The 19,296-nt window shown below is 37.9% G+C and overlaps 1 protein-coding gene across 2 annotated transcripts; it reads right to left on the bottom strand.

Annotated features, from left to right (window-relative positions):
• Positions 1–1,289: 1,289 nt before the first annotated feature.
• Positions 1,290–18,791, bottom strand: LOC127652911 (ABI gene family member 3-like). Of its 2 annotated transcripts, XM_052139364.1 has the most exons (10): positions 18,598–18,791; positions 18,383–18,505; positions 17,523–17,693; positions 11,697–11,876; positions 5,534–5,592; positions 3,884–3,979; positions 3,190–3,485; positions 2,957–3,076; positions 2,263–2,388; positions 1,290–1,952 (listed from the first exon to the last, which is right to left on the bottom strand). In XM_052139364.1, the coding sequence occupies exons 1-10, from the start codon at positions 18,598–18,600 to the stop codon at positions 1,789–1,791; spliced, it is 1,338 nt and encodes a 445-aa protein (XP_051995324.1). In that variant the 5' UTR covers positions 18,601–18,791; the 3' UTR covers positions 1,290–1,788. The 2 variants fall into 2 exon arrangements, with proteins under 2 accessions (XP_051995324.1, XP_051995323.1); XM_052139363.1 differs by having other exon boundaries at positions 18,383–18,791.
• Between the last annotated feature and the right edge of the window lie 505 nt (positions 18,792–19,296).

The following is a 19,296-nucleotide window of genomic DNA, read 5'->3' as shown; positions in this document are numbered from 1 at the left end:
ACACAAACAATTACCAATGAATAAGTCTAAATTCATCCATAAGTATGGTTACATCTACCCATCAATTTGGGAAAACTTCACAATTGTGTGTTATTAGTGTGTACAAATGTCTTTTTACTTGAATGTGAAGCTATTTGTACAACTAGAGAAATATTTGTGAATATAAATGTTCCCTTTTGTACAAATAAATCAGTTTGTGTATGCAACCAAATGAAGATGTTCCAAATGAAACACAAAATGGTTTTGTGAAGCATCGAATGTGCATTTGTGGATCAAGTTGCACACATGCATCCATTGACAACACTTTGTGTGTTTTCCATTTCATTCATTTGAATTTTGAGACTTCCTTTCCACTGGCTTTGCCTTGCATGATTCACACATAACTTTGTGTAATAAAAGCAGCTACCACTAGACAGTGGTCTCATTTTACAGATGTACCATCAGGTGGGGTGTAGTTTATTCACAAAGTCACTCGCAAGCTAGAGTCTGCTACTTCTATCTTAACTACGTTTCTAGACTGAAATTCGTGATATATCGTGGCAACGAAATGAAGTCTCAATCGGTAGAAATGTATTTGTCTGTATCATGGTATGCAAATATCTGTGCATGCAATGCTCCACTTGGCTGAAGGTGAGACTGATAGTGAGTCAAAAGAACAAACAAACATGGAGATAGATGGAGAAAAGCATGGTGAAAGAAGTGATCGCAATTACATCAGGAATTTATAAATATCACCTCTGTCAACAGTGCATTTATATCAAGTAGACTAGTTACCAAAACGGTTTCCAGTATCTAATGGAAGACAAAATCCAAAACAAAAGTGATTGAGGGCTTTGCTTCAGAATCAAAGCAAATGCTTATATTCAAATAGAAAAGCTTATTTGGGCTTGTATTGAAAAGTGATGCAAAATAGATAAAGCAGATCCAATATTATTTTTTTTAAATGTATTTAATGATAAAGTTTTTCATTGTGATAATGGGCATGACAGGCTTCCATTAGGCTACATTGGGCATAACTTAAAAAAGATTTTTTTTTAATATTCCATCCACTATATTCCATATCATACATATCATTAATTTTTTTTTTTAATTCAGTTAACATATACTTTATTGCTTTTATCGCCCACCCCTATCACATGGTTATTTAACCTTTTATTTTCCAGGAAAAAATCTGATATTGTGATATATACTGTTACTGTGATATAGAATTTTGGTCATATCACCCACATACCCAAACACCTGGCACTGTGGCATCCTGTCTCACAGTCAGAAGCTATTACTTCTTGGGCACATATAACACAATAAGAGTATCCAAACCTTACTGCACTGTTTAGAATTTTTTATTGAGAGAAATAAAAAGCATTAATGCAGAAGACAAATTCAAAGAAATAAAACAGAATAGACACAAAAACATTTGCATGATGAACGCATGCATCACTTGAGCCACAAATGCACATTCAATGCTTCACAAAGCCATTTTGTGTTTAATTTGGAACATCTTCATTTGGTTAGATATGCAAATTGTTACATTTATACAAAAGGGAGCATATGTATTCACAAATATTTCTCTATTTGTACTAATAAGTGCACATTCATTTAATTCAGAATTTCACAGATACAATTTGAAAGGCATTTGTGTGAAGATAGTAAGATGCATGACATTTATCAAATTGATGGATAAGTGTTTATGCATTTGGGAATAATTTTTATACTATATTCTTCCCATATTTCTCTTGATCATATTCTAATTTTGAGGTTCCCATGACATTCACGTTCTAGAAGATTCGGTTAAGCAGTTGACTCCACATAGTTGCCAGGAAAATAACCCTTAACCCCATGCAGAACTCCCTCACACCAGCCATCCTCATTCCTGCTGGTAAGATAGATGATATCTCCCTCCTGAAAGACCAAGTCACCAAGCTTGCCTGTGTCGTAGCTGTATAGTGCCACCACTTGGTAGGAGAAAGAATTACAATAGGAAATCAGTACTACTGTATCAGTAACTGAAGAGCTTTTTTTATCTTTTGTTTTTTGTGAGGAACTAGCAGTCTCAAATTCGGAATTTAACAACAAAAGTATCCAGAAAAGTTTCAGCTGAATAATGATGCTCAGCTCTTATGTCAATATAGCAATTTTGCAAACACCTAATGCTGCAATATTAGTTATGCTATTAGGATTCATAATGCAAATCCTTTACTTGAATGACCACATACTCTACAAACAATTACTGACTAAAACAAGTTGACGCAAACAGTGGCCTACCTTTCTCCAAATAGTCAGCTGGTGCTGACATGTCGTAATCAATAGGGGGCGGTAGAGGAGGCATGTCCTCAAAGTTATCAAAACTTTCTACTGGTAGAGATGGGGGCGGAGGTGGAATCTCAAGGTCTAGATGTGCATTGACATACAATATTAACATATACAGAACTGATAACACTAGAGCAGAGAGAACAAATGCACCACAATGATCAATTTAATTTAAATTGATAGATTCCTCAAAAGTAAAAATGGTAAATAGTCTGCACATATATAGCGCTTTTTTTAACCTTAGAGGTTTTCAAAGCACTTTACACTGTGACTCATTCACCCATTCACACACACACACACACTCACACGCCAATGACGGCAGAGCTGCCATGCAAGGCGCTAGTCTGCCATTGGGAGCAACTTAGGATTCAGTGTCTTGCCCAAGGACAGAAGAGCAGTGTCAAAGCAAAACAAAACAATTTTCCTTTGCAGGTAACTTTTTTGAGTTTCAACTACAAATGTTTATGTTGATGAATCGCTTGTTGTATTATTCCTCTTTTGTGAGTCACTTTGGATAAAAGCATCTGCCAATTGAATAAATGTAAATGTAAAGTAGATGTCAATAGAGAGCCTAGAATTACGTAGTTTACCTTTTAAGTAAAATACAAGCTTTAGATGAACTTGCACTTTTTCTATGGTAATTGTTTACCTTCAATGTTATTATCCCCAGGCAGAGGTGGAGGCTCTGGAAGATCAAGGCTATCAGGGGTTGGTGGAGGAGGCATGTCAATAGGAGGCCCTGGTAGCGGAAATCCATTCTCTAAAGCCACTAGAAAAAACAAATATATTATAATTCCCATAGAGCCTAACATTGTGAAACATTTGAATTGCCTGGAATGTTGTTAATGCTGAAATTGTTGTGACAATCAGACACAAATGAACCTGTTTCAAGAGGTGGATCTGGTGGAGGAGGTGGTATTGTCATCAGGCTGCTTGGATCAGATATGTTCACTGAAAAGGGCATGGGAGGGGGTGGGGGGATGTCGGCACAGTCAAGTGGAGGAGGTGGAGGTGGAACAGTATCCTGCAGATGATCCTGCTCAAATTCTGTCTCCATCAGTGGGGGTGGAGGGGGTGAGACTTCATCCAGCAGGGTGCTGATGATGTCACCATCACCATCAGAACTGGTGGGACAACTGGGCACTACAGGAGGTGGTACGGCTTTACCAAAGCTTGAACTGAAATAAGGAAAGTAATCCAGCTAATAAATTGCAAAACTGTGAAAGTGTGAAATTAGTGTTACAGTAAGAAATGTTGAAGGGATATTTCACCCAAAAATGTTGTTCCAAATCCTTATGAATTCCTTTCCAATGTTAGGCAGAATGACAGCTTCAGTCACCATTCACTTAAATTGCATCTTCTTTTTCTATAGAATGAAAGTGACTAGTGACTGAGACAAACATTGTGCCTAACATCTCCTTTTGTTTTCCATAGAAGAAAGACTGTAATACAGATTTGGAAATATATGAGGGTGAGTAAATGTTCATAGAAATTTCATTTTTGGGGGAACTGTCCCTTTAAAACATACAGTATACACTAATAGTAGCTAAATTAAAAACACTTTATCTGCTCTTACGAAATAAACTTGTCATTAAGTGAATTGACGGATGCTCCACGGGACAGAGTGGGTGCCACAGGACATTGGACAGGATCAGGAGGATGGCTGCCCCGACTGCGTGCACAACACAGAAACACATATTGAGACTGCAACATACCAAACATTTAGTTCTGTCATACAGTTCATATTATATGTGCACGTTCATATTTTATATAGTGTGGACTGTAGGAAGGAGCAGCATTATAGTATGATGTGCATGTGCTGAGATATTGAAATTGCCACAATATTTTCAGTCCGTGACAAGAGAGGAAATGAGTATAACAAAAATATATCACTTCCTCCAGCAAGGCCCTCTGACTGAACAGGAAGAGGAACAGTAGCCTGAGACGTGTGGGGTTACTATACTCTAGGTATGGAGTTAATGAAAAACTGGAGACCTTTACAGTGGCGGATATTATCCAGAATAAAAGTAGATGTACTTAAGCAGATAGTCCACGAATAAGGTACAAATCAAGGTCTGAACTCTCAAAAAATGTATACAAATGTAAACATTCTTTTTACATAAATAACATTTAATTAAAAGTCAATTTTTATTATTTTCTAGCAATAAATATTTAATAAATATAAAAATTAACCAGATAAAATGTGTGTGTGTGTGTGTGTGTGTATACTGTATGTATATTAGGGCTGTTGATTAACATGTTAATTCAGTGTAATTAATTATATTAAAATGAACACGTTAATTAATAATGTCCTCAGACCGCAATAATAAATAATCCTACCATCAGACCAATTCAAGCTTGAAGTGAGCTAGGTACGCATGAAATTGTGGTTTTTGTGAATTCCGGTTGACTCCCAGAGGCAGTGGTGATAATCCAGTATTTAGCACTGCCTCTGGTGGTCAGTTGGAATGAAACAGAACCAAAGGTTTTCAGCAGGGGGCAGAAAGCGAAACTTCACCTTTACAGAGAACAAACCACACTGATAAGCCTATCAATAGCCAACAGTGTCTCGAGATGTGTATTTCTACGTTTCAAACTATGCTTTACTTGACACAGCGACCTAAAAATGCTGTGACACAACCAAAGTGATATACTCCAAAAGCATCAGTCTGGCACATATCTACATTGACTTTTCCTTAGAAAAGCCCTTATAATAAATCGATTTCAGAAAGATTGACTAATTTAATTGGAAAATGGATTGTTGGAAACTTGATGTTTTATGTTTTTGGCATGATTCTGAGTAAATTCTAGAGACTGTTGTGCATGAAAATCTCAGGAGATCAGCAGTTACAAAAATACTCAAACCAGCCCATCTGGCTGTTATTTCTTGGGTGTTGCAAGAATGTTTCTTCGTTGTAATAGGAGGGAAATCAGGCAGTTACATGGTTGAACTTAAAATATGGGACACAACCAAATATTATACTGTATTGTTGGTCTTTAAAATAACACAAATTAATTAAAACAGCTATTTACTACAAAACAATCAAGATGATGACACTTGTAAAGTAATGGTACACCAAAGTGTACCCTATTCGTGAGAACTGACAGATAAGATGACTACCATGATAGTTAGTGACAGGACTATTGAGGTTGTATGGGTCATAATGCTGCCTTACTGCAAGATGTGACAGATAAGAACCAGAGAACCCGAGCGCATTGGACGTACCTCATTGTGCTGCTGCTGCGCGTCATGGTCGCTGTTTTTAACTGTGGCTGCTCAGAATCCTGAAAACAACAAATCTGCCCATTAGTGGTTTCTAGAATTAATTCATTTATATTGTCAGAACAAGAACAAAACACAAACAAGTTAAAGACTGACCACCTTGACTCCTTCATATTGGCATTAATCAACCTCTAATGCTTACTGTGTTTTTCTGAGAATGCAAAGCATATTGAACAAGAAATAACCATGAATTCATTCTAACAAAATATCAAACCAAATGTCATTTATTTTAAAGAAAACTAAAGCAATAGATATATATCAGCCCTCTACATTGCGAGTAAATCACTCATTTATGCGAGTAAATTTCCAGCCACTGGCAAGTAAATATTAACCTTTCACTCGCCAGTGATTGAGTTGTGTAGTGTCAAAGCACCAAGGCCCTTTTACTGAATAAAAAGCAGTTTATTAAGGAGCTGGATCCAGCCTCATCTTTCCCTGCATGCTGTCTCATGAGCATGCAGGAAAATGCACTTGTGTCTCATTCAGTTGAACTCCGAGCATCTCAGGGAACTGCACCGCGGACGCCGCGGACGTCACAAGCAGCTCTCTTGATAGCATGTGAAGATAAACCACATCTCAAGCGCTCTGATGTGCACGCCGTCTAGAGAGGCGAAATATAAACAGTCCCTGACAAAAGTCTTGTCGCTTATCTATTTTGTAGAAACACCTGCTATTAACCTGACTTTATTAATCAATTGGTGTTAGAAATAGCTCATATGAAAAGCTAAAACCCTCCTAAATGATGATTAATGCACTGAAATAAATTAGTTTCACTGAAAAAAGATTTATCATTTAAACAAGACAGAAAGGTCAAATTTTGTCAAGACAAAAGTTTTGTCACCTATACAGAAATTGAACAAATTTACTGCAAATACAAAAATATGTCAGCAAATTAAGTAGTGGTGCTGTGAGATCCAAATTTAATATCTTGTATGACTTCCATGAGCATGTGGTTTGGCAAGCGATTCATAAAATTTCTTGATGAAGTCATCAGGAATAGCAAAGAAAGCAGTCTTGCGTGCCTCCCAGAGTTCATCAATATTCTTTGGTTTCGTCTTCCATGCTTCCTCTTTCATCCTACCCCACATATGCTTCATGTCTGGTGACTGGGCTGGCCAATCCTGGAGCATCTTGATCTTCTTCGCCTTGAGGAACTTTGATGTGGAGATGGAAGTAAGCGATGGAGCACCATCCTGCTGCAGAATTTGGCCTCTTTAATGGTTGGGAATATAAGAGGTAGCTAAGATTTCTTGGTATTTTAGACTATTGATGTTGCCTTCCAGCCTGCAGATCTCTCGCACACCCCCATACTGGATGTAACCCCAGACCATGGTTTTTCCGCCACCAAACTTCACTGTTTTCTGGGTGAATCTCGGATCCATGCGGGCTCCAGTAGGTCTCCTGCAATATTTGCGGCGACTGTGGTGTAATTCAACAGAAGATTCATCTGAAAAATCCACCTTCTTCCACTTTTCCAGCGTCCATCCTTTTAGAAGGCTGTGGGCCTTGGCAAATGCCACACGGTTTTTAAATTGTCTTTTGTTTAGTGCTGGCTTCTGGGCACTGATTCGACCATGGAGGCCATTTCGAGACAGAATCCGACAAACTGTTCTGGTTGACACAGGGACTTCAGGTGACCAGGTCTCGTGGAGCTCTGCTGCAGTGGAAAATGGGCTGGCCTTGGATTTTCGAGCCAACAAACGGTCCTCTCGAGCAGTTGTCTTGCGGGGTCTGCCTGACCTGGGCTTGTCAAAAATGTCTCCAGTGTCTTCAGATGTTTTTTTTATCCTCTGTACTTGACGCTGAGACACATTGAAGGTGTCTGCCACATCAGCAGTGGATCTGGTCTTCAGCCTCTTGATAATCAAAACTTTAGTCTCAGGGTGAATCTTAGGCATGTTTGCAGAGGTCTAGTTGCAGTTGATGTGAAGGCCTAGTGTACTGGGGTTGTTTTTATACACACCTGAGACCTAATTGATCCATTATTAGTCACAGGTGAAGCTCATATGACAAGGCGACAACACTTATGCCTTTGCAAAAATTGACTCAATGGGCTTTACCGAGCTGTGAATTTTAGAATACTTTTTAACAGTTTCGTTTTGCACTGAAACATTATTACAAAAGCTGTTGGGATTAAAATGAGCCATTTCTTGTAAAAAAATCTTGATTAGAAATATATTTCAGCGGCACTTCAGGTCAATTTGTACACAAGCGACAAGACTTTTGTCAGGGACTGTAAACAAGGTATAAACGTGTACATTTTGTGAACGCAAAGTGCTCCGGTTTCATTTAACATCCATGTAATGACAAATATACATGGTCATTGTGGGTTTATTCACGCAGTGTTAATAACAGGCAGTGATTGAGAGGAGATGCCCTGCTCTATTTCTGTGGAGATGATCAAATGCAAGAAACAAAACCTCAAAGTCTTCCTTCACGAGAAATAAGAGCTGGTGAGTTAATCAGAGAGCCTTAAAATAATGTGTGAAAAAGAAGAATTTAAGGCAGAAATATTTTACTATTGCATAATTTAATTTAATATAATATATTATAATATAATATAATAGCTATACAGCAGTGGGGATTTCTTTAAGACTGCAAGGGAAGCTCAGCTTCCCCTATAATGTCAGAAAAATAATGGTCAAATATGTACTATTGTGTAAACAATTTATGGACTAAAAATGCGTTAGAACACGTTCATCTCGAAGACGAGTTCGTTCAGAATCAGCTACATTACATATAGCAGGTCGGCTGACTCGATTTACTTCTCATACATTCCCGTAGCGTCAGTGCATTTCCCTGTTGAAGCCGAGCGTCCATTGACTTCAATGGGGCTGCTCTGAACAGTTTTTTTCAGTGCTCCGAAAATAGACGGTCATTGGATAAATGCTGCGATTATGTCCCGCCCACGGACGCTCAGCGTCTCTGGGGGTGAATGAGGAGTGGGCTGGCCCGGACTCCGGGCTTCAGCGTGATGATTGGAGGATCTGTCGAAAGACTGCATCTCCTTTTGATTGACAGCGAATCTGTACTATAAGAAGTCACTGAAGCTATTTTGCGCTCTGTCCCATCGCGGATTTCTCAAGTGTAGTCGAAAGACAAACTGCTGCAACTTATTTCTTTATATTTGTTTGGCGAAATTGCTAGTCAATTTGCATAATACATTTCACACAATTATACACCACATTCCTTGTTTCAGTTTTACCAAGTTTAATATATTTTGTTTTAGAGCGTTCGTTCGTTCATTCATTCATACAGTAGGCTAGGCTAGCGTTGTACGGGTGAAACTGCGCACGATGGCAGACGGTGCTAATATTGTCGACCTGATTTTGGTGAAGCCATTTGAAAGTCTTCCTTACGAGGAAAAAATTAGAATTAAACAGCAGGGCAGATCAACACCTAAGATTGATTTAGTGCAAAAAATAGGGTAAATAAGTTTATAATGTAGTCCGAAAATGAGCTTCCCCTCTTTGAAAGACCAGCAGCCGCCACTGCTATACAGATTGGCTGGGTTACAAAAGAAGCAAAAGAAAACAAAGCATTGAAAATTCCAATGGATCAAAAGAAAATTGGACAAATAAGAGAGATATATTTAAATTATTTAGACATATTTTGATCATTAAAATATTATTTTAATTCGTTTAAATTTATACTTTTACATTTGACTGTCATTCATACATTTTTTTAAGCCTGAAAAGGAAATCATATACCATTATTTTATTAGATGACCCAAGCTAAATTTGTATAAATGACTTTGTTGTGTGCGTGAAGCACACATAGTGAGTTTGTATGGTAATTAATCATCATATTCGTGAAACACCTAAAACACACAATTAATCATCATAGCCCTAAAACAGGCAATTATTCGTCATAATCACAATTATTTGTTTGACAATTAATTGTCAGCCAGTAACCCCTAATTTTCATAATTAGGTTCCTACATTTTTGGTTTAAAATGTGTACGAAATTTCAGACAGTGACAACAGTTTGTATCATTATTAAAAATGCGATTTAATGACATCATATAAATTGATATAATGTGAAATTTTTACATTTTTAAAAAGCTGAAATGTGATTAAAATCATAAAGCAAAATCTAAAAAAAGATTTTGATAAAAACAATATACCATATTGCGTGAATATATATGAAGGGGCCCCCTCTCTCAGTTTGCTTAATATATATTTTTTGTTACATTATGCTTACATGTCATCAAAAGTCTGGTGAGTAACAACAAAAATTTACTAGCCAATGACGATTCTTTCTCCAACCTGATCGTAGAGCAGTGATTCCCAACCACTGCGGCACACTAGTGTGAAAGATTGTTTCCACAAAATAAATAAATGCATGAACCAAAAATAATTTCAGGGATTAAAACTCCTCACCTTTCCGAGAAATTTGCAGTTTTGATGCTGGGTTCAGCCTCCAGAACCAAATTAAAACTGCCACGAGAAGTCGTCTGTCCGTGGCAAAGATGCTAAATTTAATAACAATTTCTCAGCATCAGTCTCCCTTGATGCATTTGATTACGCACAAGCAAGTCGATGCGCACCAGGAGGAAGGTTTGAGTTGTCGATTGAGTTCTGTTCAGTTAATTTTTAACGTGTTTTGTTCATATTTTAATTGTATTTGTTTTTTGTAATATTGCGTTGTTCTTATGTCGTGTTTTAGTTGCCTCCGCTGTCACTGCGGGGAAAAAAATCATTCATCTGCTTCGTGTGGTGTCTCTATTTTTCATCTGTTCTCTTCATAAATAAATACTTGCATAATCTGCTATATGGTCGTCCTATAAGTTCATGATTAAAAATGAAAATGTGAATGAAAATAAAAGTTTTTAAAAGTGTTACTATCATTAAAATATGAAAATTAAAATGACGGGTAATAATAGATTATGACTAACTTTTTACAACCCTGTCCATCAAAATGAAAGTCTAATGCAAGCACTGTATGTCACTTGTTTCTTTTATTTATTTTTGTATTTATTTTTGCATAGCCGAATTTCAAACATTACAAGTAAACATGCTACTAAGACGGACAGAAAACATGGACTTGAAAGTTCTTGAAAAGGAAAAATATTGACGATGGTTCGCCTATGTGGGATAGTGGTGTGCCGTAGAATTTTTTAGTCGTGAAAAGTGTGCCGTGGCAGAATTAAGACAAAAATAAAAGTATCACCAAACTCACTAAATACACCTGTGATTTTTCTGTTAGAGCACCTATGTGAACTTGGGAACAGACTTCAAACATTTACAAAAAATGTAAACCAGTTAGATAAACGTAATTTTGGAAATGGGTGGAAAAAGTGATGTTAGTTCTGAGAAAAGTTCTCGCATCATTTGTATGCAGATGCCACTTGGTTTGATGTGTCTTTATATGAAAAATGTGTTCGTGCTTAGGAGAATATTCACACATTTAATTTAAGCCTAACTGTGTGTGCTTAAGTGATAGACGTTCTAAACATAAAGGTTTACATCAACAGTTTTCTATGGTGTTTGCCTATCTTTTTGCAAGCCTGCCATGTGCTGCATACTTGTGAAATTATTGTGGCTTTGTGGTTGTATGAGCATCAGTGAGCTAGCAGCACGGCTAGCACCAGACTTGCAGCTTTTCCCACGCTGGTAGCCAGCTAACTGTGTGTGTGTGTGTGTGTGTGTGTGTGTGTGTGTGTGTGTGTGTGTGTGTGTGTGTGTGTGTGTGTGTGTGTGTGTGTGTGTGTTTGTGCGCATTTGAAGGAAAGGAAGGGAGTAAAGGAGGCAGCAAAAGAGAGTATTTGAAAGTGCAGTTGCTGCACTGTTAATCGAGGTTAGCCTAACTTCTTTATAACAGGATGTGGTCAAGTGTGACAATACAACAATGGATTGTACAAACTTTCAACTAAGAGCAAAGAAATACTTCATACAATTTTTAGAGCTTACTTTTATGCTGGCAAGGAATTAAAAGTTCCAAGTTGAAACAGTTAAAATGTAAACATTGAGAACAAGAGAAGATATAGAGCTAGAACTGTGTTAAATGTGTTAAACAGTTAAATGTGCTTTCAACGTAATAATGACCCAAAATAATTACAGCTGAACTAACTACTTCCATTACATGAGAAGTTGTGTGTGCTCACCTTCACGCCATGGCCAATAGAGTCCAGGCTAGAGAAAGAGATGGGTGTACGGGAGTACTCAGGCTTGGGCTCTGTACTTTTTGCAGGAGGGACAATCTTGTGATTTCGTGGAACCCTCTTGGCAACCGTGAAAACTCCAATCTCTCGACGAGCCACCTTCTCTCTGTGCATATCCACCGTCTGCATAAAAGCACAATTATTGTATAACACCTGGATATCTCTTCTAAAGGGGCAGTCACACGACACTCTGAGCATGTGAAATTACTTTGGACACCGCAATGCAAAGTTTATGATGTCCCCCTCGAGGGCTAATGGTTTTAATAAATATGAAATAAAAAATGGATCATATGATGCCATGCGAGGAGCGGATGTGTGCGCGGCAAGCTCTGCTCACTTTGCTATGTTTTATTACTATTTGTGTCATAAACCAGTGAGATTCGATACAACCTGATTCTTAACAGTTCTAGGAAGACAATATGTCAAAGAATTCAAAATCCTCAGGCTCTGGAGTTATTAAAAGACACTTATGTACTCAAGCTGAAAGCCCCAGACTCAGTTCGGACGGTGAACTGAAAGAAATCCGGCGTGAATTGATGAATGTGTCGGCAATGTTGATGATGGTCATTGCAGACTTAGAGGATCTTGCTGTAATATTTAGCGAATTCGACAAGAGAGAAACGTGATCGATTAAAGGAATGCAAGAAACTTACATCAACTGAAGATCAATTTTGCAATGATGTTCCCGGCCAAACTAAGAATCGATACACAGCAAGCAATTTGGTGATTTTCATGTTGTTGCCTAGTGGACCTATCTCACTGAACACTTGACTGCCATGCGGAGGGAGAAAGCTGCTGTCAATGCGCCGTAGATCCAACAGGAAAGCTCTCTTAGAGATGAGTGGAACAGAGTGAGGTTTCAGCTCGCTGAACACACATAACTGCTCAGCTCCGAAGAAAGAATCTGACTGAATAGATGCACGATCCCTGCCTTTTATACCCGTATGTCCGGGGGCGGGTAATGCAAATTCTGTTCGCCAATATGGTGTTGGCCTTTTTCATATTCAGAGGTATCCGAGGCTCCCGAAAGTAGCACCTTGTATCACAACAATCGACACAACGTCGAGTGAGTGACAGAAGGGGAAACAGTGTTTCTTTAAGAAACACATCTATCCCCAGCAGCAAGCTGAAAAATTTGGCAAGATATGAGGTGGGCAGTAAGAGCAAGGGAGTCATTACATTGATAAGTAAACATCTACAATTCAAATGTCTCAAACAAATTAAAGAAATTAGGAAGAATCATTATTATTTTAGCAGAAATTCAGGGGCAAAGGTTGATTTTGGCTAATATATACGCACCCAAAGCTGATGATCACAGCTTTTTATAGATCTTGAAGGGATGTTGCAAGCCGCTGGCACTCCTCATAATATAATATTGGGAGGAGACATTAATCTTTTGATGGACTTGATTATAGTGAAGCAAAAGTGTATATTGGCCTTACAGATATTTGGAGACTTTTAAACCCAACTAGGAGGGACTATACATTTTTTTCATCAGTTGCTCAATTGGAAACATTTTAGTCTCAGATCACTCCCTGGTGAGTTTAGATGTGTTGCCACATATGGAGAAAAAGGAATCATATAGTTGGCGCTTTAATGTATCCCTTTTGCAAAATCCTGAATTTCAATAAATGTTACAGGCTAAAATCAATGTTTAAATGGACAACTGGAATAAAACCAACTGGTCCTCAGTATCCTCTGTGGGCATGGCTTGGGAGGCACTTATAGCAGTTCTTAGAGGTAGAATCCTACAGTATGCCTCATTCATCAAAAAAATCCAAAGCACGAGAACTTGTGGAGTTGGAAGGGAATATAAAAAGTGCCAAGGCAGAGCCGAATGTCATCTAATGCCTGAGAGAATTGACTCAATTGAAATACAGATATAATACTATTTTGTTTAGCAGAAGATTGAGTTTTGGATATTCAGGGCAAGACAGTCATACTTTGAGTATGGTGACAAAGCAGGGAAGCTTTTGGCTGGATACATAAAGCAGAGAGTCTTTTTCTATACCATTCCCTCAGTAAAATCTGCCGGTGGTGAAATATTTACCTCAGCCATTGATATTAATAATGCTTTTAAAGAATTCTATAATGATCTTTACAGTTACACATCTTGGTCTACCAATGAAGATATTAGAAACTTTGTGGAACCATTAGTATGGCCTAAACTGATGACTGAACAAACAAATTCTCAATTCTGAGATAACCTTGAAGGAGCTCGGCAAGGTAATTAAGGCCTAGCCTACAGGCAAAGCTCCTGGGACAGATGGTTTTACATAGGGCTGCATGATTATAGCAAAAATCATAATTGTCGATTTTTGCTCTTGATATTGTAATCGCGATTATTAATGTCAATTAAAATGTTAAAAATTAAGCAACCTTGAGGTTCTTCAGAGTAGAAGTTTTTAATGGTGGATATGAGCATTCCAGTTTCTTTTAAGCATTATATTGTATTGTATTTTATATTGTAATAATGTTTGTTAAGGTAAGGCAAATTAAAATTATTGTAAATTGATACCTATGGTATAGAATACATTGAATTATTGCTAAATTACTGGTTAAATTATAAGTCCATGTACAGTAAATAATATGGCATATTCAGTATTCAAACTGCATTCAGTAAGCCCTTAGGTGGCTAGACAGGGGACCATTCATCCCGTTAGATCTTCAATGGTGATCTTGTTCATGCAAGATCTTCGTTCGATAATTTTTGGCCTCAGTATTTGCACTTTGAAAATTAAAAACAGTCATTTGCGATCAGAGTTTATGCGATTCCTGAAAATGTTAAATCTACCAATACCAGCTGCATGGCATAACAATGACGGTGATTCCTGAAATATGCTATTCATGCCATATTCTTTCTGTTTGCTACACCTCCAAACACACTTAGAACAGTTGAGCTGAATTATTTTATTGCTGTTTTGTACAAATCAAATTCACATTGGTCTACTTATTAACATGACAAAACAAAACTGTAATTACATTTTTAATAAATTGTACACAGAAATCGAACAATGCGTCAAACTCTCCCATTACAATGACTGCGGTCACTCACTGCAGGTTTACTCTGATTGAGACCTGCATTTCAATGCAAGCTCATGACACTCCGCTCAATGTTCTGCACTCTCACGAATGCTCTCATTAAAAACAAATAAATCAATTATTTACACTGCGTCTGTGCCTTGATTAGAACGGGATCGTTTTAGTTTTGTCATGTTGCACATTTGCAGTGTATTTAACAAATCCGTTCACAGCGAGCGGTGCAATATGCAATGAATCCAAAATAATTACAAAGGATCAACGTGTTTTTGCAGCGGTTGAGTATTCTAACCAATCACTAACATGTCCGTTGAGCAATGAAACGGCAATGGCCAATCAGAGCCACTTCGATTAGTCCTCCATCCTATCTGTAACGACTACTGTTCCTCCACAGGATCAGTAGTATATCAGTAGTAAATATCTCAGTAATGCTAAGATTTGGAATCAAAAGTCCAATGGTGCAAATTTGTGTTTTCTAGAGCAGAGTTGGTTTTAAACACCTAGTTCAAAACCCTCTTAAATTTGAATACTTTTTGTGTATTATACCATCCAAAGATGGTAAAATTTTTACTATCATAATTATTTTGTTATAGTTTTAAGGATAACTAGCAAACATAATCAAACCATACTGGCATACACTAATGGAAGGGCAAACTATATTATGAAGGCAGCTGTTTCCCAAAATGTTTAAATATGTTCTTAGGACAAAGGTATTTTACATGAAAGTCAGGGAACGTTGTCATGCTTTCATCTGGGGAGGTTGTCAAATGTGTTTTAAATGTCATAAATTTATAGAATTATATCAATGCAGGCTAAAATAATTATTTTGTATTTCTGAATGTTACATTTTCCATTTTTCCATGAATCTGTATAACACTATGAAACTATAGTCTAGCTTTTTTATAGCAGTTTTGGAGCAGTGACAACTTCCATGCTGAGCAGCCTTCCAGGTTATGTCGATATAAGTCTCGTTTTACTGTGTATATAGATACTTGTCCACCTGTTTCCTCCAGAATCTTTGCTGTTGTTCTGTGATTGATTAGCACTTTTTGCAACAAACTTCAATCATCTCTAAGAGACAGAATGTGTCTCCTTCCTGAGCAGCATGATGGTTGTGTGGTCCCATGGTGTTTATACTTGTGTACTATTGTTTGTACAGATGAACGTGGTGCCTTCAGGAGTTTGGAAATTGCTCCCAAGGGTGAATAAGGCCCTGTGCCAAATGGCACACTCCGGACATGTGGACTTCCTCAGAGTCCACACTTCGGTGACGTCATGTAGTGCAGACTTATAGGGCCCCTCGCGCAAGTCCACAAGGGCGCATTGAGAAGTATTTTTGGGACAGACTCGATCGTGAAGCGTGGTTATTGTTGGACAGGAGCTGCAGGTTCGGTTCGGGGAAATATGCTGCCTATTGTTGTTGTTTTTACTATTGTGTTTGCGAGATGGCTTGCCATGAAGAGAAATCACATTTATACGCTCCGACGTCGTAGAAGACAAGATTATTTTTCATGCATACAAATGCTGATGTTATGCACGGAGGAAAGGGTAAGCAAGTAAATGTTATTGACTTTGTAGATAAACATATAACTTGTCAAAAGTCGTTAATGCATTAAGTCATTATTATTTGATTTACTGTTTGATTTTCTTTTTTCTTTATATACATATATATGTATGTATTTTATATTTTTATGTGTACCTTGTTTTTTTATGTCGCTTTTTAATTTACAGGTTTAAATATCCATACTTCACTTACATATGACTCAGTAAAGCCCTGCCATTCGGTTCTATATAATGAATCGTTATGCGATCAGCCTATTATTCAGCGCGCTATTACTATGTTTGAGACATCAACTACTGGTCGATAACCATAATGTTTGTATAAACTGTAGGTAACAACTGGTAAAATGTACACAGTCATAAAAACCATAATGATACTTACACTTAAATATTTTCTTCTCAGCCATGTTATCAATTGTCTGTGTCTGTGAGCGAAAGCGCTCTTCACACCAGTTGTCTGATTGGCCTTTCGCAAGGACTCCTGGGTACTTGAAGTGCATGAAGCCTGGATCTATGCGGGCTTCGCGGAAGACCGCTTCAAGGGTACAAAGGGGGCGCTGCTGAGCACACTTCAGAGCGTTAAAATGCTAAATGGGACGGCCTACGGACTCGTAGACTCAGCGAGCACGCGCAATTTAAGTCCACGAGACCGAAAGTCCGCATGAAGTGCGCCATTTGGGACAGGGCCTAAGACTTGAGGAGGTCCACAATTCTTTTTCTGAGGTCTTGGCTGAATTATTTTGATTTTCCCATGATGTCAAGCAAAGAAGCACTGAGTTTGAAGGTAAGCCAAAAAATAAATCCACAGGTACACCTCCAAATGACTCCAATTAGCCTCAGAAGCTAATTGGCTAATTGCCTAAAGACTTGACATAATTTTCTGGAATTTTCCAAGCTGCTTAAAGGCACAGTTAACTAAGTGGATGTAAACTTCTGACCCACTGGAATTGTGATATAGTAAATTAAAAGTGAAACAATCTGTCTGTAAACAATTGTTGGAAATATTGCTTGTGTCGTGCACAAGTAGATGTCCTAAACGACTTGCCAAAACTATAGTTGCTAATATGAAATCTGTGGAGAAGTTAAAAAATTAGGTTTAATGGCTTACAACCTAAGTGTATGTAAACATCTGACTTCAATTTGTGCTGTACTTTGAGGAGGGACCAATACCTGTCCAATCTGGTTGATGGATGACTCTATCTTGCGAAGCTGTAGGGTCTGTGCATCCAGCAGTTTGAGCACATTGGCGGCCATAGAGCTGATCTGATAGCACACACTAGCCAAGGACTGGGTAGTAAATGCCTTGGTCTCCTCCAGTGCTTTGTCGGTGTCATTACCAGACTGTAGGGTTAGAAACATCCTTTAATTCAATGGTTATACAGAAACGACATATAAATGCAAGCTACATACACGCTTCATCTTGATTTACATGCCACAACATTATTGCAAAGTCACATTGTATGTGTGCAATTACACAATTCCTAAGTCAGTACATGCTAAATAAACTGTATTAACTATTTCACACCAAACTACTGTCATTGCCCTTATTTAATTTAATTCTGTGGCCAGATGAAAGGAAATAAATGTTTTAGATGCAAGTATAAAGCGACTTCTGCTGCTGAACACACACACACAGCTACACAAAAGACATACAATACAGAAATGATCTCTAATGTATGAGGAAGACAGGTTTGCTGTACTTTATCTTCCTTCCAGAATGATGTAAGCTGCAAGAGCAAATATATATATTGAACGTCATTCATATAAATAGCAAGATGAGCGTGAACAGGTCAAGTAAAACTGCAAAAGTTCAGCTGTTTTTTCTTTGCTTCTGTCTGTTCAATCATTTCACAAGTAACGAGAACAAGACACTCCAAGACTTATCATTTGTATCTCACAAACAGCAGTTCCCAAAAAAGGTGAACTAAATCAATTAATCTGGGTACATCTGCTCTACAGTTTCATGTGAACCTGTTGCTTTCATGTGAACCTGTTGCATCGCATATCTCGGGCGCATTTCAGTGTCTTACCTGCAGGTAGTTCCTCTCGCAGTATTCAGCTACTTTGTGTAAATTCTCGTAGTTCTCTACAAGTGCTTTACGAGCAGAGGGGGCCTCTTCCAGTATTTTTTTTATTTCTTCTCCGTTTTGGTCCTTCATTGCGCAAAATGCAGAGAGACACACGTTTAAGCTCCGGAAACCTCCCTGTGTGACAGCAAACTATTGATGTCTGTCAGTCAGCTTACCATCCGCCATGCCTTCTGTCACAAACGAGAAGTTCGCAGCACAACTGATGAGAAAGTGTGAAAGGATGAGGAAATTATGCTAATTTAGTCGCCATATTAATTTAATTTAAAGATGTTGATATTAATTAGCATCTGAAGTTACTGGACCCCTAAATGTCACTTCGCGCTTATTTCGGAAACTGGTTATTAAACAGTGTAAAGCTGCTAGTCCCATCAGTGGCTGTGAGCTGTAACATACGTGGTGAAGAATCGCCCTCTTCCGGTTAAATCGTTATTAACTGTGTAAATGATCAATTACTATGTAATGTATTACGGATAGTTTACGTTTAAAAACTTTTGAGAAGTTGGCATTTCAATTGGCATGTCCAGTGGTGTGATGTTATGCTCCATCTAAAATAATTTTAAACATTATTTTTAAGATTCATGATTATTATGCATACCGTTTTTTGTTACCTCCATAAATTTGATTGAAGGACAATTCCTTGTTTAGTACAAGTTAATCTCAATCGATGGTATTTATAGCATACTTTTTATCAACATAAAAATTATTTTCGACATCTAGGTTACAGTGAGGCATTTAGCCTACATGGTGGTGTAGTGACTCCTCAACTGGGCCAATTTGTTTGGAGACCTGGCTGGAGTCACTCAGCACACCCAGGATTTGAACTCGCAACTCCAGGGTGATAGTCAGCATCTTTA

This window comes from Xyrauchen texanus, chromosome 12 (genome assembly GCF_025860055.1).
Source record: "Xyrauchen texanus isolate HMW12.3.18 chromosome 12, RBS_HiC_50CHRs, whole genome shotgun sequence".
Taxonomy (NCBI): domain Eukaryota; kingdom Metazoa; phylum Chordata; class Actinopteri; order Cypriniformes; family Catostomidae; genus Xyrauchen; species Xyrauchen texanus.
The sequence above is the reverse complement of the archived record's forward strand: the minus strand, read 5'-3'. Positions and strand labels throughout refer to the sequence as shown.